The following is a 23,846-nucleotide window of genomic DNA, read 5'->3' as shown; positions in this document are numbered from 1 at the left end:
CATTTTTAATCACTCATAATGAAATGTCAGCCTCCATTTCAAAGTACAGATGACTAGAAACACTATGGCTATGACAGCTACAGTTCTGTGGTTGCCAGGCCCATTCACTGTATTGCCAAGTTGCCCTAAAAAGTCTGAAACTGGCACAGATTTTTTCAGAGTTGGCCATTTGAAAATGCAGACAACTCAAAAGTATATATATAATAGACTAGAAAACAGATGGTCTTCCATATTATGAGAATTTGTCAAGCCTCCCATAGCTATACATCAACACTCCCCCTTAAAAGTCTTCCTAAAATATTTCAAGGGTCTGGTGACACTGATGATGTTATGCATTAATGCAGTAAAAGCCGCCTTCAAGCTCTAAGCTGAAATCTTATCCTGATGACTAAAGTAAAATAGAATTTTTTCATTTATTTTAATGGAGCTAGGATTTCATACACAGACTAAAGCTAAGGCTGGATTTACCAGTGAATGAGCTGAGATTCATAAATAGATTCATAGGGTTCCGACTGTGTGTTCTGGAAACCCTGTATACAGTATGGCAAAAGGCTAACATCAAGTTTCAGATATAAAAGCACCTACATCCAGCTTGGATATGCAGGTGCCCCAACTCTTCCCGTTGATGCACTGCTGCTGTAAAGTGCAAACAGGAATTTGCACAGGAAAGCTTTTCAAGCTCTGGATTCAGATTCAAGTTCACCTTGGGACAGGAGCAGCACGAGCACTCTTATTTTCCAAGGAAGCTTAGGATACAAATGGCAGTGGATGCTGTGATGTCTGACGCCACTGGCTGAACAGGAAGGGGATGGGCCCAAATAAGAATCCTAAGATATTCTGTGGTTGGTCCCCTGAGCACACTGTTGTAGTGCTGTTATTATTGTGGAGATAGGCTAGAATGTTAAAGCCACAACCATTACATGGAATTAGAATGTAGGAGAACTTAATGAGGCCAGGTAAAACCAAAGCTTAGTTTGAGCAGAGGTCTCCAGAGAACAGCCTAGAGTTTTTTTGGTTTGGGGAAAAAAAGGGAGATTGGGGGCAGGGACATGATAGAGACATTTAAAATTATGTGTTGTGTGGAGAAAGAGGAAAGAGGGAAGTTTTTCTCCCTCTAATAGAACCCTGGCTTGTCCAGTGAAACTGAGCATTGGGTGATTCAGGAGAGACAAAAAGAAGTACTTATTGAGGGAAAGCTAGCCTGGCACAGTACAAGACAGCTTCCTATCTTTAAGAGAAGTTGAGAAAAATTCCTTGTAACCTACAGTAAATATTCAGAACCCTAGCAGTGTATTTTTATTCAGATAGATACCCCAAAGACTATCTCTTAAATACCCAATCAATCACTACACTCTGCAGGTGAGGGCCTCCTGCAGATACTATATCAGGAGGTCTGTTCCTTTCCATACAATGTAGGAACCACAACTTCAGTGCTGTCACCTATTTCCTTCAGTTGAACATTAATAGAATCTTTCTCTCAAATTAGGGTATTTTGGCTATGCGTCTCTCTCCCCACCCCACCCCCCACTGAAAACTTCCATTTTTCAAAAAGTCTTTTAAATTAACATCTTTTCCAGTCTGCATCTGTATTGGAATTGTTTTTAGGATATTTTATCACCTGTTGTTTGCTGTTTAGGAGAAAGGGTGGGATAATTTAATAATAAATAATAACATAGAAAGCTGAGAAAGAGAGAGATATTTTGATAAATATCTGGCTACTCTATAGATGTGCTTTCAGAGTAGAGCACATTACAAGATTAAAAATAAGACACCAATAAGAACAGAGGCTTCTTAGCCCATTGTTTTCATTTGGGAAGGCAGAATCACATTATAAATGTTTAAAGTCAATGAAAGGAAGCAAAACCTCACAAAACATGTTTAATATAGGATTATTTCCTGTGGAATGCCTTCCAGGTGTTTTCTCACACCACCTTTTGGAAAATATAGTCTGAGGTCAATTTTTTTAAGGCGATAAATAAAGTCCTGTTTTTTGTCACAGTGACAGAAAATTGTCATTCTCGCACTTTATTAAATTACCCTGAGTTCATGATTTGCACCATATTTTTCAAATTTGTTTGTTTCACATAAAGGCCAATATTATAAGAATATTTTTCTACCATTGACTATAAATAATTTTCATTTCGACTTGCTTCCGAGGCTGACAATTTCCCCTTTGATCTTGTTGCAGATCCCATTGCAGACCTGATCTTGTAGTACTAAGGATTTTAATGCTCAACCATCATTGGATTACATCTTTGGCAGATTCTTTTGTCTAAATATGTCAGGCAAATAACCATGTTATATGCAGAAAGTGGTGAAGAGAAAATATTCTTTGGCTGTTTTAACTTCTACACAACACACAACACTTTTTATCCGAGGGCAGTATCAACAGAGCAGCAGAGAAATGGGAGGGTACAGTTATTTACTTAGCATTTCTATCATGCCTTTCAATTCACAGTGGATTACATAACAAGATAAACAAGATAAAACACAATCAACTATATATTGCATCTGAGATGCACGCAAGCTCTGGAATATATATATATATATATATATATATATATATATATATATATATATCACATTAGATCGGAACACATTGCTTCCTTCAGCTGAAAGGTGGCCCTTTATACAATTTATGCTCACTTGTCATTTGAGCACCTCTTTTTCCTTCGAGCATATAACCATGTGGTTGATATGGTTGTTTCTAGTAAGCATATTAAAGCAGGGGGGAACCTCTCTTCGTACTGTCCGTTAAAAGTAGATTGGCCTTCGCCAACTTGGTGTTGTCTCATTGTTTTGGAACGCAGCTCCTATGAGACCCAGCCAGGATGGCTGATGGGAGTTGAAGTCCAAAACATCTGAGGGACAGCAAGTTGGAGAAGGCTGTTTAACTAAAGGGTGCCTCTTGTTTTGACACTGGATAGTCCTTTGGTCTGATCTAGTAGGGCTTTTCTTGAAAGGTTCTGTTCCTTGGTTCTGTGCTTCCTCATATTTTCATGCTTCTTTTCAGATTGATTTTTTCTGATTAAATGGCTTTTATGGATGCTCCTGTCTGAAATTGTCCTCCCTGAAAACTTCAGCCGTGCTTTATTGTCAATTTTGATGTAACATTCCCCTTACGTAAAGGGGGTATGCCTGCCAAATGGTGTCTAGACACTTGAGCAGAGTTGGCTAATTATTAGTCACCCCATGCCTTTGTCCTCAGGAATGGGAGAGAATAGCAAGTGCATCTCATAAATCCAAAATGGAAGCTTTAAGATCTTTTGTTTTGCTTTTTCTTACTTAGCTATCACAATCTGCCTTTTCTACTGGAAGATGTTTTCACAGTGGAAGTTGATCCATTGGGGCGAATGGGACACTGTCCCATCAACCACAGAATTCTCTCAGGCAGTCCCAACCTACGTGCATTCTAAGCAGTGCAGGGGGTAGCACTCTGTCAACTTCATGATTCTTAGTCTCTGTGTTGTCCTTGTAGAATTCAACAGGTAGGAGGATGGGGACAAAACTAGAATTAGCTAACTCTGCCTGTCATTGGTTCTAGCTCAACCTACTGTTTGGGCTCCTTGTCTTCTGCCCTTCCAGTCCCAAAAGGCACCAGGCGCTACTGTGTACTAGACAAACAGGAACCATAGTCACCAGTCTTTTGTTCTCCTCCTTGACTGCCCACCACCTTCTGAAATCAAGAATTAATTTTGGCCCAACCTTGGACCCAGCCCTGCTTAGTGGGTAGGATCAGCAGATCCTGTCTTATGCCATCTTCAAAAGAGTGCCTGATTCTGACTGGATTCCAAGAGCCTCTCTCTCTTTCTTTCTTTTTTTAACATTGTACCATGTGCAAGCCATACACAATGACAGATCCATCCAGTCACTCAGATTGTAGTTTTGGTTAATGAGGTTCTTGATGTTCTCAAGTGAATTTTACCTCACTACACAAACTGTGTTGCAAATGAGTTCAAAATCACTTCTGTTACTAATCACCAGTAGATAAGCCAAGGTCTAGGTCAATAAATAAGTATCAAAAGGGAAATACATTCATTGAAATTTGGCAGAGTTTTCCGAACACAGAGGCCTCAGTTCTTTTCAAATGGATAATACGCACTTTACAAATAGCATACACAGGGTTTGCCACAGTTCAGTTGAGCAACCATAAAAAAGGCCAAAGTGATAATTGCTTCAGATAATTTCCAAACATCAATGAGCTTTTCAAGAATTTGGAATAAAGAAAGGTTTAAAGGTCTCAACTATTTTGATTACGTCATCACATTTCAATACATACTGATATGTGTACGGAAATGTAGTAAGTATAATTTTCTTTTGTGAATTAGTGGATTTTCCCTGGCCTTTCCGTTATTATTCTGGGTTTTTGCTCTGCTCCACATTCTGCTTTGCATTCCTTCCAGTCTAACATGGAGAAGTTCTAAAATTAATCCCAGTATTGTTAGTAGTGGATGCTGACCTCCCTCTGCCTGAGTCACTGCTGCGTGCAGGGACAGAGACGGCAAGGGGCAAGGTTGTCACAGGGCAAACATGCCAGCAGAACCAATCTGGTGGCCCTGCTGGTGCATTTACACTGGGCCAACCTTGCTACCACCTCACCCTCTCCATCCCACTATGCAGCAACAACTCAGTCAGACGGAGGACATGTGAACATGTTGCCCCCTACAGATAGGTGCATGTGCAATTTGACACAGTTTTCCATTTCTTCTACTTAACTGCATATTTTTTCCTTTTCCCATTCAAGTTACTGATATGCACAAATGTGTCTGCACATTTATTCAGCACAGCACAAAACAGAAATATTGATGCAGTCAGGGCCACCAACACAATAAGATTGTTTTTGCACTGTGCACTGGTGCACATTACAGATATGGTTGAGGAAGAATATGAACAAAAGGGAGTGGCAGCTTCAGCTTACTGCACCTAAATAATATCCAAAGCAGAGAAGTTATAGAATGCTCACACTCAGTGATAATCTGCAAACAAGGCCAGGGAATTTGACTTCTGGGGGTTATTTGCATGGGGACAATATTGTATGCATCCCTTCCTGACTGAAGTGATTCACACAGAAGCCATCAGAATAAAGTTCAAAAGTTATCCAAACAGTTTTATTATTCATCTCTGAATTAATCCTAGCCTGCTTCCTTCCTATGTTTTGCATCCTACAGTCCCAAGGTCAACTCTAAATTATAAAAATTAATCAAGTATATATTGTTCTGCCTAGTTGGCCTGCTCTGCCCTGATATGAACTGTGAACATTGGAGATTTCTGGTTGAATAGGTTCCTACTCCTAGAAGAGTAGTATAACTCTATGTGCATTTAAGATTAGAAAAGCCTTTGAACTTTTGCAAGCTTACCCATCCATCTCTACTTTCAATCCACTCAATAAAGCACATTAGCTCTCTTTACAAGAATAGATCAAATGATAATAGCAAACAAAATTAATTAGTCTCCAGAGACTTTTCCTTTTAAAAAGTTGCAAGAATTTACAGATTTGTTGTTGGTTTTTGCTTTCCAATGGTAAAATGTATACAAAGGATAACTGCTAAAGTGACAGCTGAGAACTGAAATATTCCAGTTCTCAGGAACCTTTCCTTCTTTACAACCACTTGTGCAGGTTTTAAAAATTTATTATTTGTGGACAAGAAGTAGCAATAACCGCAGGCTTGCCCTTGAGTAGGAAATCTAAATAATTAAGATAATAATAATAAAGGGCCAAGGTGTAAACAGTAGAGTAACAAGTTCATGATTTTCCTACATCTTCAGAGAGTGTCAATATGAAAGAGATCATACTGTGTTTGAGGCTGATGTGGATTTATTGATCAAATGGGTGTGGGGGAGCATAGCTTACTGGTAGAGCACATGCTATGTCTGCTTATAGTCCCTATAATCTCCTGTTAAAAACTTTCTCCACTGAGAAAGTTCTCTCTGTCTGTCTGCCTGAGACGCAGAAGAGCCGATGCCAGTCAAGGGAGTATTCAGGCATCTCTTGCTCAGAGACTGTGTAATAAGAAAACAGAATCACATCCACTGGCCCCACCCCTTTCATGCTTCCTCTGGCCACAACCCTTTGGGGTTGTATGGGTTCTGGGCAGTGCTTTTTTTCTAGAAAAATAGGTGCCGGTACTAACCATAAAGTTGTTACAGTAAGTGTCACACTTTTTAACAACCACAAAAAGAGGTGTCAGTACTGAGTACTCTTGAACTTTTTAACAACAACAAAAGAGATGCCAGTACTACGTACTCTTGAGAACCCCTTGAAAAGAAAAGCACTGGTTCTAGGTAAGAAAACAATGAGTTTATGCTATCACTTTATGGTGTTGGGTGATGGCTGGATGGCCATCTGTCATGGATGCTTTACTTGACATTCCTGCATTGCAGGGGGTTGGACTAGATGACCCTTGGATCCCTTCCAACTCTATGATTCTATGAAATTATTCTTTGCTAAGTACTCTAAGCACACAGCAATTGTTTTATTTTTGTTTGTTTTACTTACTCGTATTAAAATACTATGCAAAGTTAAGCAGGAATGGGTTTCTTATAAGGTGCAACTATAATCATTAAGCCTTGATGACAGTCATGTGCCTTCATTGAGAGAGCTGCTTGTAGAACTTTGGTTTCTCAGTTTTACACATAGATAGGCTATCACTGAGATGTACCTGTAGCTGGACTGGGGGTGGGGAAGCTCCTGTTTTCCTGCAAAACATTAAGCTTCTACAGTTCTGCCTAGCACAGCATTCATCTTCAGTTTATTACACTGTCAGCCATTTATTTCATTAATGGGCCTAATCATGTGAGCGCAGCATGTCATAGGATTGCGGGTAAGCACAGCTGTATTTTCTCTGCCAACAACAAAACTAAATTCTGTGCTGAAGGGAACTGAATTCTCTGCCGAGAAAGTTTAGTTCTTTAATCTGCATGCTTTGTGCCAATCAAGCATCTTTGCCCCATTTTCTTTCTTTTAATTCTGTTTGCTCTAACCACAGGGAGGGAAGGAGTGATTGATAAAAGGTTCAGAAGCTTAGCCCACCCATCACTGGAACTCTTAGGTCACATCCGCACGATACATTATAAGCACTCACTACTATATAAGCTATACTTCACAGCACCCTTAATAAACTACAGTTCACAGGATTTTTGGGAGGAAACAACTGTTTCGAGTGATATTAGTGTGCTTTAAATGTATAGTGTGGACGTGACCTTAGTCAACAAGCCTCTTGATATTTCACTAGGTACTACTCACACATCTTTAAACTTATATTTGTGACCATAGAAAGGGTGGAAATATATTTTTAAATTAAAATTAAATGCCATATTCCTGCAGCCTAGTGCTGCCTGCAGCGTGTCCCCCACCAGCTGGAGTGTGGTGAATTTCCAGAATGGGCAGGGCCTTTTCATTAATGGCACCAACTTCATTTAACTCCTTCTGCAGGGATTCCCTCCTGGCTCCAGCATTGTGTCATTATATGCTTGGTTAAAAAAAATTGGCTTTAAAAAACTGGCTTTGGAACTGGCTGGTTTTCTTAGTCCCTGTTTTCTTGCTACTGTGTTGGGGATTGTTTTCCATTTGTATTGATTACTCCTACTGTGTTAATTTGCTGGGGGTTATGCCTTTCATTATTTCTGTTACCAGGTATTGTTGTTCTTTTTGTTAATTGCTTTTTGTCTATTGTTTTAACTTTTTTTGCTGTTTACTGCTCTGAGGCCATTTGAAAGACAGAGTGGGCTATTCATTTTAAAAATAAAAATAAACTGATACTAACCAATCCAATAATGCGAATATGTCAGTTTTTCAGCAGTCCCATACTCACTTTCACATACTGCACCCACAATTGCTGGATTAGAACACTAAATTCAGAACCCACTGTGCATGGACACAACAAGTGCGTCATCACAGTTTATACATTGCCACAGTTTTAAGGATCCCTTCCTCTGCCTCAGACAATGGTAATCGTTAGTGTTGAAGCTTTTCTCATGCACTTAAATTATTAGCTGAGGGAGGCTTGGGAGTGCAACAGACATTTTATGTGGCATTGAGCAAGCCATCCAGCACCTACCTTAAAACTATTCTGTACCTTTCTTCTTTTTGTAAGTGAAAGTACTTTTGGGTTTCAAATGACAAGCAAAGAAGTGCTGTGTGGCAATTTAAAGGATGCCTCTGTAGGTATTTTTGCAGTGCAAACCACTTGACAATGAGGCTTCCAGGCATTTGCTACATGATCAATTAGCTCACCTGCTTGGACAGATCTATGGGTGGAAGAATTCAACATAATATTCCTCCAGTCATTCCATCAGTCCAAGCATTTCAGCTTGCCAGGCATAACATTCTTCCCTCCTGCCTCCCCAAAAAATGTGCTTTTGGGATTTTTCTGACACACACCCCACACACCCCAGCCAGTTGCAGGGGGCACACAGGGCGAGTAGTAGGGAAAGCCCCGCCGCGCAAGCGGAAATCCTTGCACAGTGCTTCTGCTGATGGGGCTTGTTAGGTGAATCCCTGCCATGGTCTCCTTACATATTTCAAATGCTGATGAAAGAATCTCACCAAGTGAACACTTCATTGATGGATTTAGCTGTTGTCTCTACTTAGCAGGAGTGTTCTGAGTGCTCTGTCATGTATAAAATGTGCATTTTCCAGAGCACTGGCTGTAGGATTTTATCTTATTTTTGCCCGTTTATACCTTAACACTTCTTTGCTATGCACCATTGAGATAAATGCTGTGTTTAAAGATGGTACTCTTAACAGTTTGAATGTGTACAGTGTATGTGTGTAAAGGAGAATTAAATATTGACAAAAAGAGAGGAGAGTGCAAAAGGTAAGACAGCCTGGAGGTCTGATTTTTAAAGATATGTATTTTTTTCTTTTTCTTCTTACCACATTGCAGATCTCGCCTTGCAGATTTTTTCACAAACTGCCAGCCTGAGTCACGATCTATTAGTAGCTGTCTGAAGGAAAACTATGCTGACTGCCTCCTTGCTTACTCCGGGCTTATTGGTAAGGCTTTCCTCCCTCCCTTGGGTTTGCTTTTCTTGGGGGTGAGGGTGGATAGGTACGGGTGAGAAGAGAGGCTTTTTTTGGTGTGTGTATGAAAATGAAACAAAAGGCAAGGGAGACTCCCAAGAATTTGCTGTTGTTGGCATCCATCTCTCTTGGGAGAACATGGAAGAGTGTGCCTTTGGGGCTGAAGATAAACTGTTGGAAATTGCTGTGGCGCTAGGGACATGTTTTGTTGCAACTGGGGCACATGAGCACATCTGGTTTCGCTGGTGCAGATACACCATAGCATTTATTTTCTCTGCGTTCCTCCCAGTGGTCATTTCTGCTCTAGTCACTGCTATGGATACACAACCTGACTGTCTGTTTCCAGACTGTGGTCATCTGCAAGGGATTCCCAAATAGCAGGGTTGATGTTGCCAGCCTTTATGTCATGGTTGTAGACACTTTTGTAACACAGAGTTGGTCTGCCAACAGTCCTTGTGCCTGAAGCCAGCTCCACATAGAGCATGTTCTTGGGGATCCTGCCCTCTTCCATTCTGTGGACATGACCAAATCAGCGTAGATGGTGCTGAGACAGGAGTGAAAGCATGCTGGGAGTGTGGGCTTGGGAGATCACATCTTTGAAACTCTGTCATGCCAAACCCCACAACATCTTAGGCATCTTGAAGATTTTGTTGAAAAGCAGAGATAAAAGAAATGCTCATGGCCCAAATGCCATCAGTCATGTATAAGCACAAAACCAGGACACAATCCATGCATAGCTCAGCTCTTAAAGTTCTTTTCTATTTACCTTTGAATTAAAATTAATGAAATTTCCAAGGCAGTAATCGTAAGCCTAAAGTTCATGGAAATGAAAGCAAATGGGCAAAAGGTTTGTGTACCAGGGAAGGAAGAATATTTTGAATGAAAGAGCCCACATGTGAAGTACTCTTAAAGAATTGATTCTGAATTACCTCTAGTTGGGGACAACTACTCACATACTAGTAACTGGTAGCTTTGTTAGGGAATGTCCCTCAAACATATCCAGCCACTCAATACAGCCATACCAGGTGTTGTTTAGTCGTTTAGTCGTGTCGGACTCTTCGTGACCCCATGTACCAGAGCATGCCAGGCACTCCTGTCTTCCACTGCCTCCCGCAGTTTGGTCAGACTCACGTTGGTAGCTTTGAGAACACTGTCCAACCATCTCGTCCTCTGTCATCCCCTTCTCCTTGTGCCCTCAATCTTTCCCAACATCAGGGTCTTTTCCAGGGAGTCTTCTCTTCTCATGAGGTGGCCAAAGTATTAGAGCCTCAGCTTCAGGATCTGTCCTTCCAGTGAGCACTCAGGGCTGATTTCCTTAAGAATGGATAGGTTTGATCTTCTTGCAGTCCATTATTCAGCAATCAGCTTTCTTTATGGTCCAGCCATACCAGGCATGGAAAACTGCTTCCACAAATGGATCTATTTTGCTGTAGTAGATCACTTGACTGGTAAAATTTAGGACCCCCAGAACAAACAAGTATGCAACTAATCACTATATTATTTGTCAGTCTCTGTGCCCCCACTCTGCATTCCTAGTATCTACTTGTGGAATAATGTAATAAGATAATTACTGTGGTGTGGACATGCACGTGTTACTACTGAGACAGAGATTGTTTACCATAGGGAAGCTATAACATGTTCTGACTTTCTGTTGGCAGTTCCCTTTCTTTTTTCCCATATAGGCGTTGGGGGGGGGGGTCATTGTAAATGCATGCACAGTTAGTTTTTATGTTTATCTGAACTATTCTTTAGAGCAAGCTTTTGAATACTGTATCCCACAAGTAACTTGGGTGAAATTTACTTTGCTATGAAAACGACTTCTCCTTTCTAGGGAAAGGATAGTTTCCTTGATGAATGAAACCAATTATCTTCTAATTTGTTTCCAAGAAGTCTGTTTGTGAATGACCCCCTGTGTCCTTATTAAATGGTTTCTGAGGTACCTGTCATTCCCAGTAAAGGCAAAACTATCCCTTCAGATCATTATCGCAATTAACATTTGGATTTATCATTGCTACTTCTGCTTGAGTGACTGTCAAGTACCACTGGCTTCACTTCAGAGCAAGACATTTGCCCACAGTGGACATCCCTGCATTATAAGAATGAACTGCAATGAGCTTTTGGCTCACATTATCCCACAGCAGCCTCAAGGAGGAGTTTGGAAGTTTTCACTTCTGGTTTAGATTAACAAGAGCTAGTGGTGTCAACTGAACCCAACGAAGTGTTGACTGTTTGAAATAAGTCAACATTAAATGATGGGTCAGAAAGCTAGCTTAACAGATTGATGACAGGAAAGATGTAGTATTTGGGGTGGAATAATACACATAAGATGAATATCTTTCCATGGATAATTTTTGATGCTTTGTAGTATTCCTTTATGTTTTTCCTAAAGTCATTTTCAAAAACATAATATGGAATTCAGAAGTTTCTTTGTGGGACTTTGCCTCCCTTTTCACTTTAAAAACTGCAGTTGTCAATATTGGAAGAAAGATTTAATTATCCAGATCTTAGGCTGTACCATAAGGCATATATATCTTTTAGCTCATACAAATGATTGGCAGGCTGTTCCCCCCTGCAAACAGCCCTGGACAGGTAATCATAAAGATGATATACTTGGCACCCCTTTATGGATGGATGGCATTAGGGTCTATGTGTATAAAAAGGAAATGACTATGGTATTTCCACCTGCAATTTCAGCAGTTAGAGTGGTGTGGCTTAAATGTATCATCAATTACATTTTGACCCATATGCTCATGCTAAATTAACTCTGTGGGGAAGGATTTGGACATAATGCTTAAGTGAAATGAGAAGCAATTGTTCCATCCTCAACCTCACCCCAGAGGACACCCTGGATGGACTGTGGGGCCCGTGACTTGCTGTGATTTGTACTCACCATGCTAAACTGTTCTTTAAGAACATAAGAAAAGCCTACTGGATTAGGCCAATGGCCCATCTAGTCTAGCATTCGGTTCATACAGTGGCTAATCTGATGCCTGTGGGAAACCCGCAAGCAGGACCCGAGTACAAGAACACGCCCCACTCCTGCACTTTCCAGCATCTGGGATTCTCAAACATAATGACTCTGACAGTGGAGGCACACTCCATTTTGGTATTTTGCTGGTTTCGTAGTGAAAGCGCTCATCTTAAGGCAGTGGATGTCCAGAATGTAGTAGGCAGGTGGCAGACTAGATAAGGCTATGTACACATTAGCAGCTTAAAATGCAGTGAGGGAATTTCCCCACCCCACTGCATTTCAAGTTGTATTTGCATGTTGCTGTACACACCACAGAGGGGTGGGGATATGTTCACCTGATGAGCATTACATATTTGATTTCCCTGCACCACCCCCACCCCCAACTCATATTCATGAAGCTGCCATCTGTGTGTGTTTTGAGACACACCTCAGCTTAACTGTAAAGTGAATGTGGCATACCTTTTCAAATCAAATGGAAACTAGTTTGGGGGGAAAGACATCAAACAGCAGTATTTCTCAAGAAACTACAGGATAGGTATGGATTGTGGCTAATGTGTATATGAGCTGAAACAACAACAATGGGAGTATGCTTGAGCTAGAGTAAATGGTAATATGTACACAGCCTAAGTATTTATGTATGAGTGAAACATGAGAAAGAAACGGCAAGAAGACTTACATACTGTATTAGATTTGTTTCAAGCTCAGAGTCTACAGCTGTCATGAAACTTTTCTAGCTGTTTATGGTAGGTGTGAAAACCACAGCTCAACTCCTATAGCTGTTAAAAACATCTTTTCTGATGAGATACCACCTGGGGGAAGCATGAGCAAAACAGAATGCTCTCGCTCAGAAAGACGATGTGTTAAGATATATTAGTAGGTTAGCTCTCTCTCTCTCTCTCGCTCTCTCTCTGTAATATTTAGTGCTCCAAACAGCTGTACACCATGAAATTTCACGGATCTTCTTTGTATGTAGATATGTACAGGATCATTAGTAGCTTTCTGTTTTTCTGACAAACAGTTCTATGTTATTCTAATAATTGCATACATTTTAACTGACAAATAGTGATCAAGGAAATACAACTACCCTGTTTTATTTTCATGGGCCAAAATGGCAACACTTCTCAATACTTATTGGCCAAGTTTGCTAATCATAAATAAGTATGATGACTGGAGAAGTATGGTAGCTTTCAAAAATCTTGGGAATTGCTTTTTTATGGAAGCAAAGGCAAAAGCTGCAGACAAAAGAAACTGACTCCTGGACAAAGAACTCGTGTATCTTAGACATCAGATCCAATCAAGTGATGTATGGATGCTAGCTGCTGGCAAGAAATAACTTTGGTACTAATGGATAACTCAGAATAACAGCTGCTGGCAAGTAGTTCCCAGACACAGGGACTTTTGCTGAGGATTTTATTGGAGCCATTATGCAATTTAACCTTAAGGATAACCCAGTTCCAGCAGAGAGGTACTTTTCTGTTTCCATGGGCAAAGATACTGCACAACTGCTTGAAGAAAGATTGCAAAAACACTCTCTGGCATCAAGATCAAGGGAATGGGTCTCTAAGGAAGCGAAATCAAGTGGAGATCTGACTTTGGAGGGGAAATGCACATTCTTCTTCCTTGCTAGCAGCCCCAAGACACAGTCAAGAGGATGGAAGCTGACTAGTGTAACAAGAGTTCATGTCTTGCTTACTGCTGTTACTCTGAAAAACTCACAGGCTTCCAAAACCAGCCTTTCATTTTCTTTGGGATACCAAGAGCTCTTGTCAGCCTAGTATTAATCTAGACGCCAAGGGCATATATGTGCATTCTGTGGTTGTATGGCTACCTGTCCAGGATTCCTTTCTCAACTCTTTTGCCATGTTTTTTCCTACCCATTTTGAGAGCTAATTATATCCAATATGTGGAGGCTGTCCACACTACGAGTATAACCTTTCAAAACCATGTGCTATGTTCCCTAGCCCAGCTGCATGGAGATTCTGCATGTTGGCTGCATCTACCTCCACAAATTAGCACTGCTTATAGAGATGCTCTGCAATGTAAATGTGCTAGTGTGCACAGCAAGTGACTTTCAGATGTTCTGGTCAAAATGTAGGGTCCTGCTAGTTATCTCTATGTGGGAGCCATAACATTAAAGTCAAGTTTGAGAATATAGACTGCAGATGTATAGTGAGCTTGAGAAGTGGTTTTTAAGTGATAGAAAACATTTACCTCTCACTTTTTAGATGATAAGGTGATTGCCACAGAATGGTGACTTTTTAAGGGATTGAAAAAGTAACTTGAGGTATCTGTCAAATAGGAGTCCACTGCAAAAATGCCTTATGACATGGAAATGATGGGTTGCAATCACTTCAGCACATATTTGCCACATTAAAGTGGTCATGGAAATTAATATGATACTCTTTGAAGCACAGGGAACAAATGCTATGTCCTAATTGGATGTGTTAATGGTGGCCAGATAGATCAGTCATAATATATTACTTTTTTCTGTTGAAGAAAAATAGTGGTTTTGTATTGTATTATGCTTTTGGGAACACTCTGCATTAATACAAATTTAAACACTTAGTGGTATGTGATAGAAAATGCCAGAGGGACAGAATGCTGCGTGGAGTGCTTGTGCTCAGGGAGCCAGCCAACCATGCCATCTTACAGAATACACCATTTCATTCCCGCTCATCAATAGATAACAGATAGATAGACAGATAGATAGAGATATGAACGAACCTTGGGGTTTCTGTAAGCATGCCAATTCCTCCCTGTTGCTCCTCAGTAGTTCCATTTTGGCTATATAGCCATCATCACTGTGTTACCTAAGATTAGCATTAGTACACATGACCAGAGAGCATCTTCAAATAGGTTCACGTTTTCTACCACTTCTGAAAATCATGTAATTATCCGCGCGAGAGAGAGACCGAAAGACAGTGGGGGAGGGGGCAGGGACTCAAGTCCAAAATGTTGGCTAGAAGAGCAAGTCAAAGGCAGGAGAAATAATCTAATGTGCTTGATTTCACATCTGTCCTTAGGTTCATATTCCATATTTATGTTATTTTTTCCAATGTCTTTCTAATAGGGATCACTAAATAAACATATACTTGTATTTCCCATCCCTGGTGATACTAGCCATGCCTTGGCAGCATTTCCATAATTGCATTTTATCATTTCAGACCCTAAATGGTTTGATGCATTTATTTCCTGTTCTGTTCTGGCCATCTTTGGTGCCATTCAGAAAGTACCCGGAGCTCTTAACCTGTTTTCATGTACCGGTAGTTAGTTTCCCATTGCTACACTGATGAGGATCTTTCTCGTTTACCCCCTGCACTCTGCACCCCCCAAAGCATGTCATCATCATCATATACACTCTACCACTCCTCTTTAAATACGGTACTCAACCTTACAGTTATTAAACACATATGATGAGTATCTATATGGCAACACTCCCATGGATTTTAATGAGACAAAATTACACCAACACTGTTTAACCCTATTACAGGTATGTGCAAACAACTTTGATTTGAATTGTGTCTGATATTGATTTATTATTGCAGACATAAATTCAGAGACAAATACTATAAAGGAGACCAGAATACAAATACAATCCATTTGTAAGCAACCACAGAAACCCATTAAAAAAAAACCCACAAGGATCCCTGGAACAGTAAAATCAGACCCTAATATTTAATGAGAAGCAAATAATGAAAAACAAATTTAAACTTTGAACAGTGCCAGAGATCTACCGTGCTTCATTCCTGTTGTGTTCTAATAAAACAAGTGTGAGGAACCCCTGGCCTGCTGGTCTAATTAGGCCACAAGGCTGTTTCCCCCAAGTCACACCCACCAGCCCCACACCTGACAGATACGAATCAGAGCTGGCTGATGATTATTTTCTGAAAATGTTAATACCTTCTCTGTATATTACCTTGAACAAAATACCCCCCCCCCCGTTCTAAATCAATAGATTTCTTGTACTGGATCAGCTGTGGGCATATTTAAGGATTTCAGGCATGTAAAAATAGTCATAATCCTCATCTCATATCTACTCCAAGCTTAGCTTACTTGTGTATTTTAACATTTCAATCCTGTTCTCCATTCTCCTTCTCTCATCTACAAGATGATATTCATTTCTTGATTGGGTTTCTGGGAGGAGGGTGGGCTATTGAAAAATAAATACAGTAATCACATGTTTTGTTGTTTCTTTTTGTTAATAGGCACAGTTATGACTCCAAATTATTTAAATTACAACAGTCTCAGTGTCGCTCCGTGGTGTGATTGCAGCAATAGCGGGAATGACCTAGAAGAATGTCTGAAATTTCTGAATTTCTTCCAGGATAACATTTGTCTCAGTGAGTACCATATTTATGTTCTATAAAATATATTCAGTGATGTGTTTAAAGGATAATATATGCAGCAACCTACAATGTAGGGGCTCGTTTACATAATCAAAAATTAACTGGGGGGGGGTCCTGTATAAATGAGCACAAATTCTGGGGTGTTTCTTCCACAACATGCCCTCACTATCTATGTTTCACCAATTGCTGTATTTCTCAATGGATGCTCTCAACTCCACCCATCAACATGAACTACCCTAGTACAGCTTAGATCTTTGTTTATGCTACCTCTGTACAGAAGGCTGCATTTTGGCCATGTAAAATCCAGAGGCTTTTACAACCATACTCACACGTACATTTCTCCATCCTCCATCCAGGCAAGCAGCAGGCATTATCACAGCTTGAGGACACATTCCAGACAGGCAAAAACATAGAGCAGGGCTAGTGAGGGGTGTGGCCTAGGGAGGAGGCATGGTCTGGTGAAAGGCCAGATAGAGAGGCCTGGGAGGCCATATAGGGTGCCTGTGCCTGAGTTTTCCCATCTCGGGTTTAGGGAACAAGTAACTTAAAACCATGGTTTTGATCCTGGTTGTTTCCCTAAACCGTAGTTAAGACTAACTCCAGTGCCAGGTTTGCACATAATGGTAAACTACAGAGAGCTGAAAACAGAAGGGAAAGCGTCCGATTTCCTTGCAGTCACGCTAGAGGAGGAAATGGGAGGGGAGAGTGCTGAGCCTGAGGCTTGCACCTGTAGTGCTAAACCATAATTTAGTGTTCCATCTGAATCTAGCCATTATCTCCATATAGGAAAAATGTCATATGGGAACTGGGAAATGGCCTTGCGTTGTGCAGCTTTAGATCTTGGTTAAATGTGAAGCGCTAACTAGGCTGTCAGACCTGTTTTTCAAATTAGAAACGTGCTTCAGGAACAGTCCACATAAATTGAGTTTAAACTCAAGTTTCTTAAAAGTAACAATGTAGATGTCTGGAAGCCTAGCTAGTTAAGTACTGAGTGTGACCTGTTGATGCTTACATATAAACATACTTGTTTGAATAATTTGCCAATTTGGAAATGGAAGCATTGCTGCACCAATACATGCTCTGTTTTAAAAGAATCACCCCAGTTCCATTCTCCTCTTGCTGTCGGAATAAAAATGTTAATGAAGATAAAGCAATGACATTAGAGGACACTGTGAGGAAAAATTATACTCACCCTGGCAGAGAGACCTTTTCTTCATGAAGAAATTAAAGGTGTCCCTGTTTTAATAGCATTTCACGGAAGGGGGATAAATGTTCCATTATCCTTTTTGTTGTTGTTAATGGGCTGACTTTTGTAAACCTTTATTTTAAATAAAAAAATACTAATGATGCACAGTGTCGGGCTGTTAATCTGCATGTGTTTTAAATATCTGTATAACAGGCTGTCACATTCTGTTTGGGCAGTAGCCCTTGCCTCTAATCTTTTACCCTTCTTGGCTACCACAGTGGCTCAAAGGATAGGGCTGTGTGTCATTGTTTTAAGGTTTCTCAACCGGCTTAAATGCAAATTACTTGTGCAGGAAAATCATGTGGTATAATCTTCCCATCAGTATAGCACTTCAAAATGTAGGTGAAGGGACATCATGATTGAATGAAGAAAATACCCTGCCTATCAAAAGCTACTACCAAGAATGATTGTAGGTTAACGCTCTCATTGACATGCACACTAGCTTTCTGTGTGCACATACATATACAAGCTACTTTTCTGTGTGCAGGTAGTCTCATTTTATTCAGGGGTTCATTAAAACCTGCATTTCCCACTGTCTTTATTCAGAAGTTACAACCCCAAGAGGACTGTACCACTGGATCTTCTAAATGTGCACTAAATGGTTTGCACATAATAGTGTTTAGTTCCATGAATGTGGGTGATAGTATTTTTAACAATGATATGTCGGTTTATTTCATTCAGGGTAACTATCTGTCAGTTCTTTGGGATCATTTTTTAGTTTTCTATAATGTGCTGCAAGGCATGAAAATCCATACAGATTTTCTTCACCTCGTCACATCAGCCTGCGCATTTCTGAAGTCTATAAATCATTTCCCACATTTATTAGAAGTTTTTTTTTAAGTTAGATTTGTGGATGCTATTGAAGGAATGTATTAATAATTCCTTGCTCATGTCCCCAGTGAAATGGTTTATTTCTTATACAATGAGTTTGAAGTAAGAAATCCCTAAATCCATGCTGAGTCCCCAAAGACCTGATTAAAAACGGTTTTTCTATTCGTGTGTGTGTGTGTGTGTGTGTGTGTGTGTGTGTGTGTGTGTGTGTTATAAAAAAACCCAGCCAATTTACTCTTACCATAAACAGAGTATTTAATCCCATGAAAACCTACAATAAGCCTTTCAACTTTTCCATTTTCAACTTCTAGTGTGAGTATGCTTCTCCCACCTATTTATGTATATTTTGTTTGAAGACTAGAAAGGGGGAAAGAAAAGAAAAATCTTTAAAATACATTGTATTAAAAATGCATCATATTTTTTGTTGTATAAAAAAGCCATTATTATAAATAAACCAGACAGTTCCTTGCTATTACCATTTGGCTTATCAAACATATTACATTGATAGTACATCCTGGAATGGTGAGAATTATTTATAGACTACCTAAATGTGGGTTCGATAGATTTGCCTTAGGCCTCATCTACCCTGTATATTTAAAGCAGCATCATACCACTTTAAGCAGTCATGGCTTCCACCACAGAATTCTGGGAGCTGTGTTTTGTTAAGAGTCCTGAGCCTTATATTTCTCTCACAGAACTACAATTCCTATAGTGGTTTTAACAACTGGTCTTCCCTGGGAACTTTGAGGATTGTAGTATAAATTGGGTTTTCAACTGCCTAAAGATGTACAAATATTTTGTGTAAATTCCACACTCAGTGCCTTTGTGCCCTGAGCAATCCCACTGCTGATGTGGCTCTTTGCTGGCATGTTAAAAAGGCAGCCTGTAAGTCTGAATTTAAGCCATTCTATTATTATTGATGGTTTTAATTTAAACTCAGACTTATTATTATTATTAAATAATAATATTCTATTATTCTATTATTATTAAAAGGGACGCGGGTGGCGCTGTGGTCTAAACCACAGAGCCTAGGGCTTGCTGATCAGAAGGTCGGTGGTTCGAATCCCCGCAATGGGGGGTCCTGTTGTTCGGTCCCAGCTCCTGCCAACCTAGCAGTTTGAAAGCACATCAAGTGCAAATAGGTAAATAGGTACCACTCCGGTGGGAAAGTAAACGCCATTTCCATGTGCTGCTCTGGTTCTCCAGAAGCAGCTTAGTCATGCTGGCAACATGACCCGGAAGCTGTCTGCAGACAAACGCCAGCTCCCTCGGTCTATAGAGCAAGATGAGCACCGCAACCCCAGAGTCGTCTGCGACTGGACCTAATGGTCAGGGGTACCTTTACCTTTACCTTTATTCAAAGCATTGCATTCCTTGTCAGATGAAAATAAATCTGTGACCCACAAACTTAACGTTGTAAGAGTATTTCCCTTCAGGATGTCATTGAGGTAGTGTTGTCCATTTTAAACTATTTGTTCATAAACAGAATTGGCTTTGTATTTTTTTTCTGCAGAAAATGCAATTCAGGCCTTTGGCAATGGTACAGATGTGAATGTGTGGCAGCCCTTACTACCTGTCCAGACAACCACAGCTTTAACTACGACAGCTTACAGATCTAAGATAATGGGACCCGAGAACACCAACAATGAAATACCCACCAACAATGACTTACCAGCATGTGCCAATCTTAAGGTAAGGAACTCCTCAGGCAAAGAAGTCATTGGGTGAAGTGCAGAGAAGAGAGAAAGAATTGTGTGTCAAAGAAAGGATGTGCCCTTGCTTTGACGCACATGCAGAGTAATCAGACAGTCTTATCTGTCCCCTGCTACCTCCAAAATATTGTTGGTGTGATATAGCCACATATGGCATTAAACCAGTCACTCATAATTTCAAAAGCCATTGAATCAATCATAGGCTGAACTGATATAAAAACGGAGGATCAGAACTGCAACAGGTTTGGATGTTGTTGTTTTTTTATCAGTGTTCCCTGCCTGTATAAAAACCAGGTATGAGAAGAAAGTAGGTTGTCTTTAAGTGATGGGTCATTGGTAAATGGCTGCTGACTTTTGGTTGACCAGATTCTTGCTGAGAGAGGTGGGCCTTGACCTGGTCCAACTAGACATTTTGTGTTTTTTAGCAAGTGTGTATGCTCAAGATTACTTGAAACAGATTAATTATCTGGGAGGGCCATAGCTCATGTGCAAGTGCCACAGCTCAGTGGATGGGCATATTCTTGACATTCAGAAGGTCCATGGTTCAATCACCAGGTAGAGCTGGGAATGTTCCCTGCCTGAAACCTTGAATAGCCACTGCCAGTCAGTGTGGATACTACAGCTAGATGAACCGAGGATTTAACTGGGTATGGCAACGTCATCAGTGAACCATGACAAGTCCAGTTAAAATAATAATAATAGGGAAAGTAGATTGTGCAGTAGTGAAGTCAGGCAACCCCTGAATAAAATGTTTAAAATTATGTGGGCCTAACTACACACTATATACAAACATTTAACATAAGAACCACTCCAGACTCATTACAAACCAAGCTCAAGCACTGAAGTTTTGCCTAATCTCATAATCTCACTAGCACAGTTAAAATACTCCACCACCACAGCTGCCCCTTCTTTCTAAACACGTGAAATTCTCTTAAACTCCTATACTGACTTCCTGCTACTCCGGGATACAGCATCAGCTTTTTGTGCTTTAGCCTCCTAAGTCCACCTTGGCCTGGCCTCTCTTATCTCTCTGGTCTTATATCTCTTTGCATCCCTGTCCATGACCTTCAGCTCCTCCACCACGTCTGGTGAAAGGTCTCCTGCTCCCTCAAAAACCTCTGCCTTTACTCTGTATCATTGGAACGGCCCACTCAATAACACCTGTGTGATATTACATATCTTACCTTGCAGCTGCCTCTTTAAAACCTAGTTGTGCCATATTTTAGATTGTAATCTCCTTGGGGGCAAAGACCTATCCTCTTGCACCCTATATACCACCTGCAGCATAATGTACAAATATATATCGTATATTTCCATGTATAAGGCACCCCCATGTATAAGACGATCCCTATTTTTTTAACCAAAAATTAAGAAAATGAAAGCCTAAAATAGAAGTGAAAATCTGGATGATTGGCGGTGGCAAGTTGTTGATCTTTTGGGGGGCTATCGCCCTCATTGTTTGTGGTCTAGGGTAGACTTGATGGCACTGGTGCTTCCAAGGGCAGCCTGGCCAGATATATCCTTTCCCTTTATGGTTGGATCATTTAAACATTACCCCAGCTTATCAGGAGGTGCCAATGAAAAAACAGCTTCCATGCAGGTATGGTATTGTTTAAAAAGGTCTCCAAGTTAGAGAGCTAAATTAAAAGAATACTGGTACACCATGAAGCAAGGGGAAAGAAGGAAATAACCTTGATAGGGCCAGTCCATGATATTTGCCTGCCCTCAGAGGCCAATACAGTATAGACATGGGGAGCCTGTGATCTGCACTCCAGCTCCCTACAGCCCCAGTCAGAATGGTTATGAATGATGGGAGTCCACAGGTTATTCACCTGTGCTCTAGGGGCTTTTAAGTGATTGTAATCCCTTACCTCTCCTCCCTATTTCCGGCCCACACACTATCAGCATTGAAGCCCACACAGACAGTGACAGGGACCAGTTACAGGCAACTCTTTTGAGCTACTCTGTTCTCCTTTGATCTTAGCAAGTACAGCACCGCCAATGGATACAAATCACGCTGTTTTTCCTTGCAGCCTTTAGAAGATTTGTCCCCATGTTCCCTCTTCAACAAAACACCTACGTCCCTTGCTGCGTTTCCTATTTATGTTCACCCACTAACCAATTACAAATCCATGAAGCTTCCACGCCTGCTGTGGCCTGAATCTCTGAGTGCCACATTGAAGCTTTTAAGCCCAACTCAGACTAAATCCTGCATGACGCTTGCTAATAACAATACTAATAAACACTCAGCTTTAATATAGCTGCTTATGATCTCCAAACACTAGGCATGGTGCTGAACACCTGCAATTTTCACTGAGGCTCATGAAGGGAACCCAGAGCTAAGTGCTTCCCTGCATGCTGTGAATGGTGCTTAAGCCCTTGTCTTGAAGACTAATCCTTCCCCTGCACTCCCCTTTTAGAGCCTGTTCTTCTAAGGAAGTAAAAGATGATCCACACTTATTTGCACTCTGCACTGAACAGCCGTCCCAGGTCCTCAGGCCTGAGAGCACATAGGTATTATGCACACATTCGTTAATTGCAATATACAATTAATGCATTGTATGTTTCCCAGTAGCATTCTGAAGTATCATAGAGCAACAGTTAGAATACTCTCAGGCAAAGGTTTTATCCATTCAGATATGTACCGTGTGTGCTGTGGTAGAGAAAATAGGTCTATAGGAAGCATTCAGCTGCTGCGTTTCACACGGATTGTGACTACAAAAACCCATGAATGCAACCTCAGCTCCTTCTCAGCTCAGCTTTTCCCTGCATTTCTCCTGCATGTTGTGGCTGCCAGAACACTTTCCAGGCAGACAAGGCCACTGAGCCTGAGGGCTCATCTAGACTTCCGCTTGTCCTACTGCTTTCCCTCAGGAAAACTTGTTCTTTAGCGCTGGATCGGAGCAAACGTCAATTGGGTTTTCTGCAGATTGATGCTTGCTCTGATTCGGTGCTAAACAGCAGCTTTTCCTGGGGAAAGATATGGGGCAAACAGAAAACATCCCGAATCCGTTCCTAGAAAGCATGAGACAAGCAGAAAACTTCTCAGTCCCAGGACCATGAGTGCCTAGGGCTGTGCATGCTGTGGGCGCTTGTGCGTCTGGTGTCAGCATGTCCCGCAGCGTGCTGACATCACACATGCATGTCAACATGCATGCTGACATCACACACGCACATCCCGGCACCTTCATGGGGAATGTTGTGTTTACAGCCTCAAATCTATGGGTGCAAATCTGCTGGTTCCTTCAACCTGGCGGCAGCAAGGTCTTATAATGGGAACTCTTGCAAGAGGCTTCCCTTGGATCCTGCAGCACATCTTAGGCATATGGAACAATGTGAAATGGGTAGCAGAATCCATGAGAGCTACCAGTACATTTCCCATGGATTGTTGCAGCTTGGACAGTGCCAAGGCAGCACTGAGGCGCTAATAAAGGCCCTACAGGAAGGTCTCTCTGTTGCTGACAGAGCCATAGCCTAAACAAGTTTATAAAGCTTCCAGTTCAATTCAACATTTCATTATTTCAAATTGCGAAGAGATTTTAAAAACATTACAAGAAGAGTAGAGTATTCCACTATGTAACGGAATACTACTACCGATATTAAATGAAATCTCATTTGGAAATGATATTAGTGAGGCAACAATTGATTTCAAGGCCTAACATTTCCAACAAGCATCTGAATAATGACTTCAGAGATACTGAATGTACCACGTAAGCCC

At 40.8% G+C, this 23,846-nt stretch overlaps 1 protein-coding gene across 1 annotated transcript in view; it reads left to right on the top strand.

Moving 5' to 3' along the window:
- Positions 1-23,846, top strand: part of GFRA1 (GDNF family receptor alpha 1) — a 178,906-nt gene that overhangs the window by 127,857 nt on the left and 27,203 nt on the right. Inside the window, exons 5-7 of the mRNA XM_035137505.2 lie at positions 8,886-8,995; positions 16,199-16,333; positions 19,930-20,108. Coding sequence (XP_034993396.1) covers positions 8,886-8,995; positions 16,199-16,333; positions 19,930-20,108 — 424 coding nt within the window. The remainder of the gene's footprint in view (positions 1-8,885; positions 8,996-16,198; positions 16,334-19,929; positions 20,109-23,846) is intronic.

The sequence above is a fragment of the Zootoca vivipara genome, chromosome 5, assembly GCF_963506605.1.
Source record: "Zootoca vivipara chromosome 5, rZooViv1.1, whole genome shotgun sequence".
Classification (NCBI taxonomy): Eukaryota; Metazoa; Chordata; class Lepidosauria; order Squamata; family Lacertidae; genus Zootoca; species Zootoca vivipara.
The sequence above is the reverse complement of the archived record's forward strand: the minus strand, read 5'-3'. Positions and strand labels throughout refer to the sequence as shown.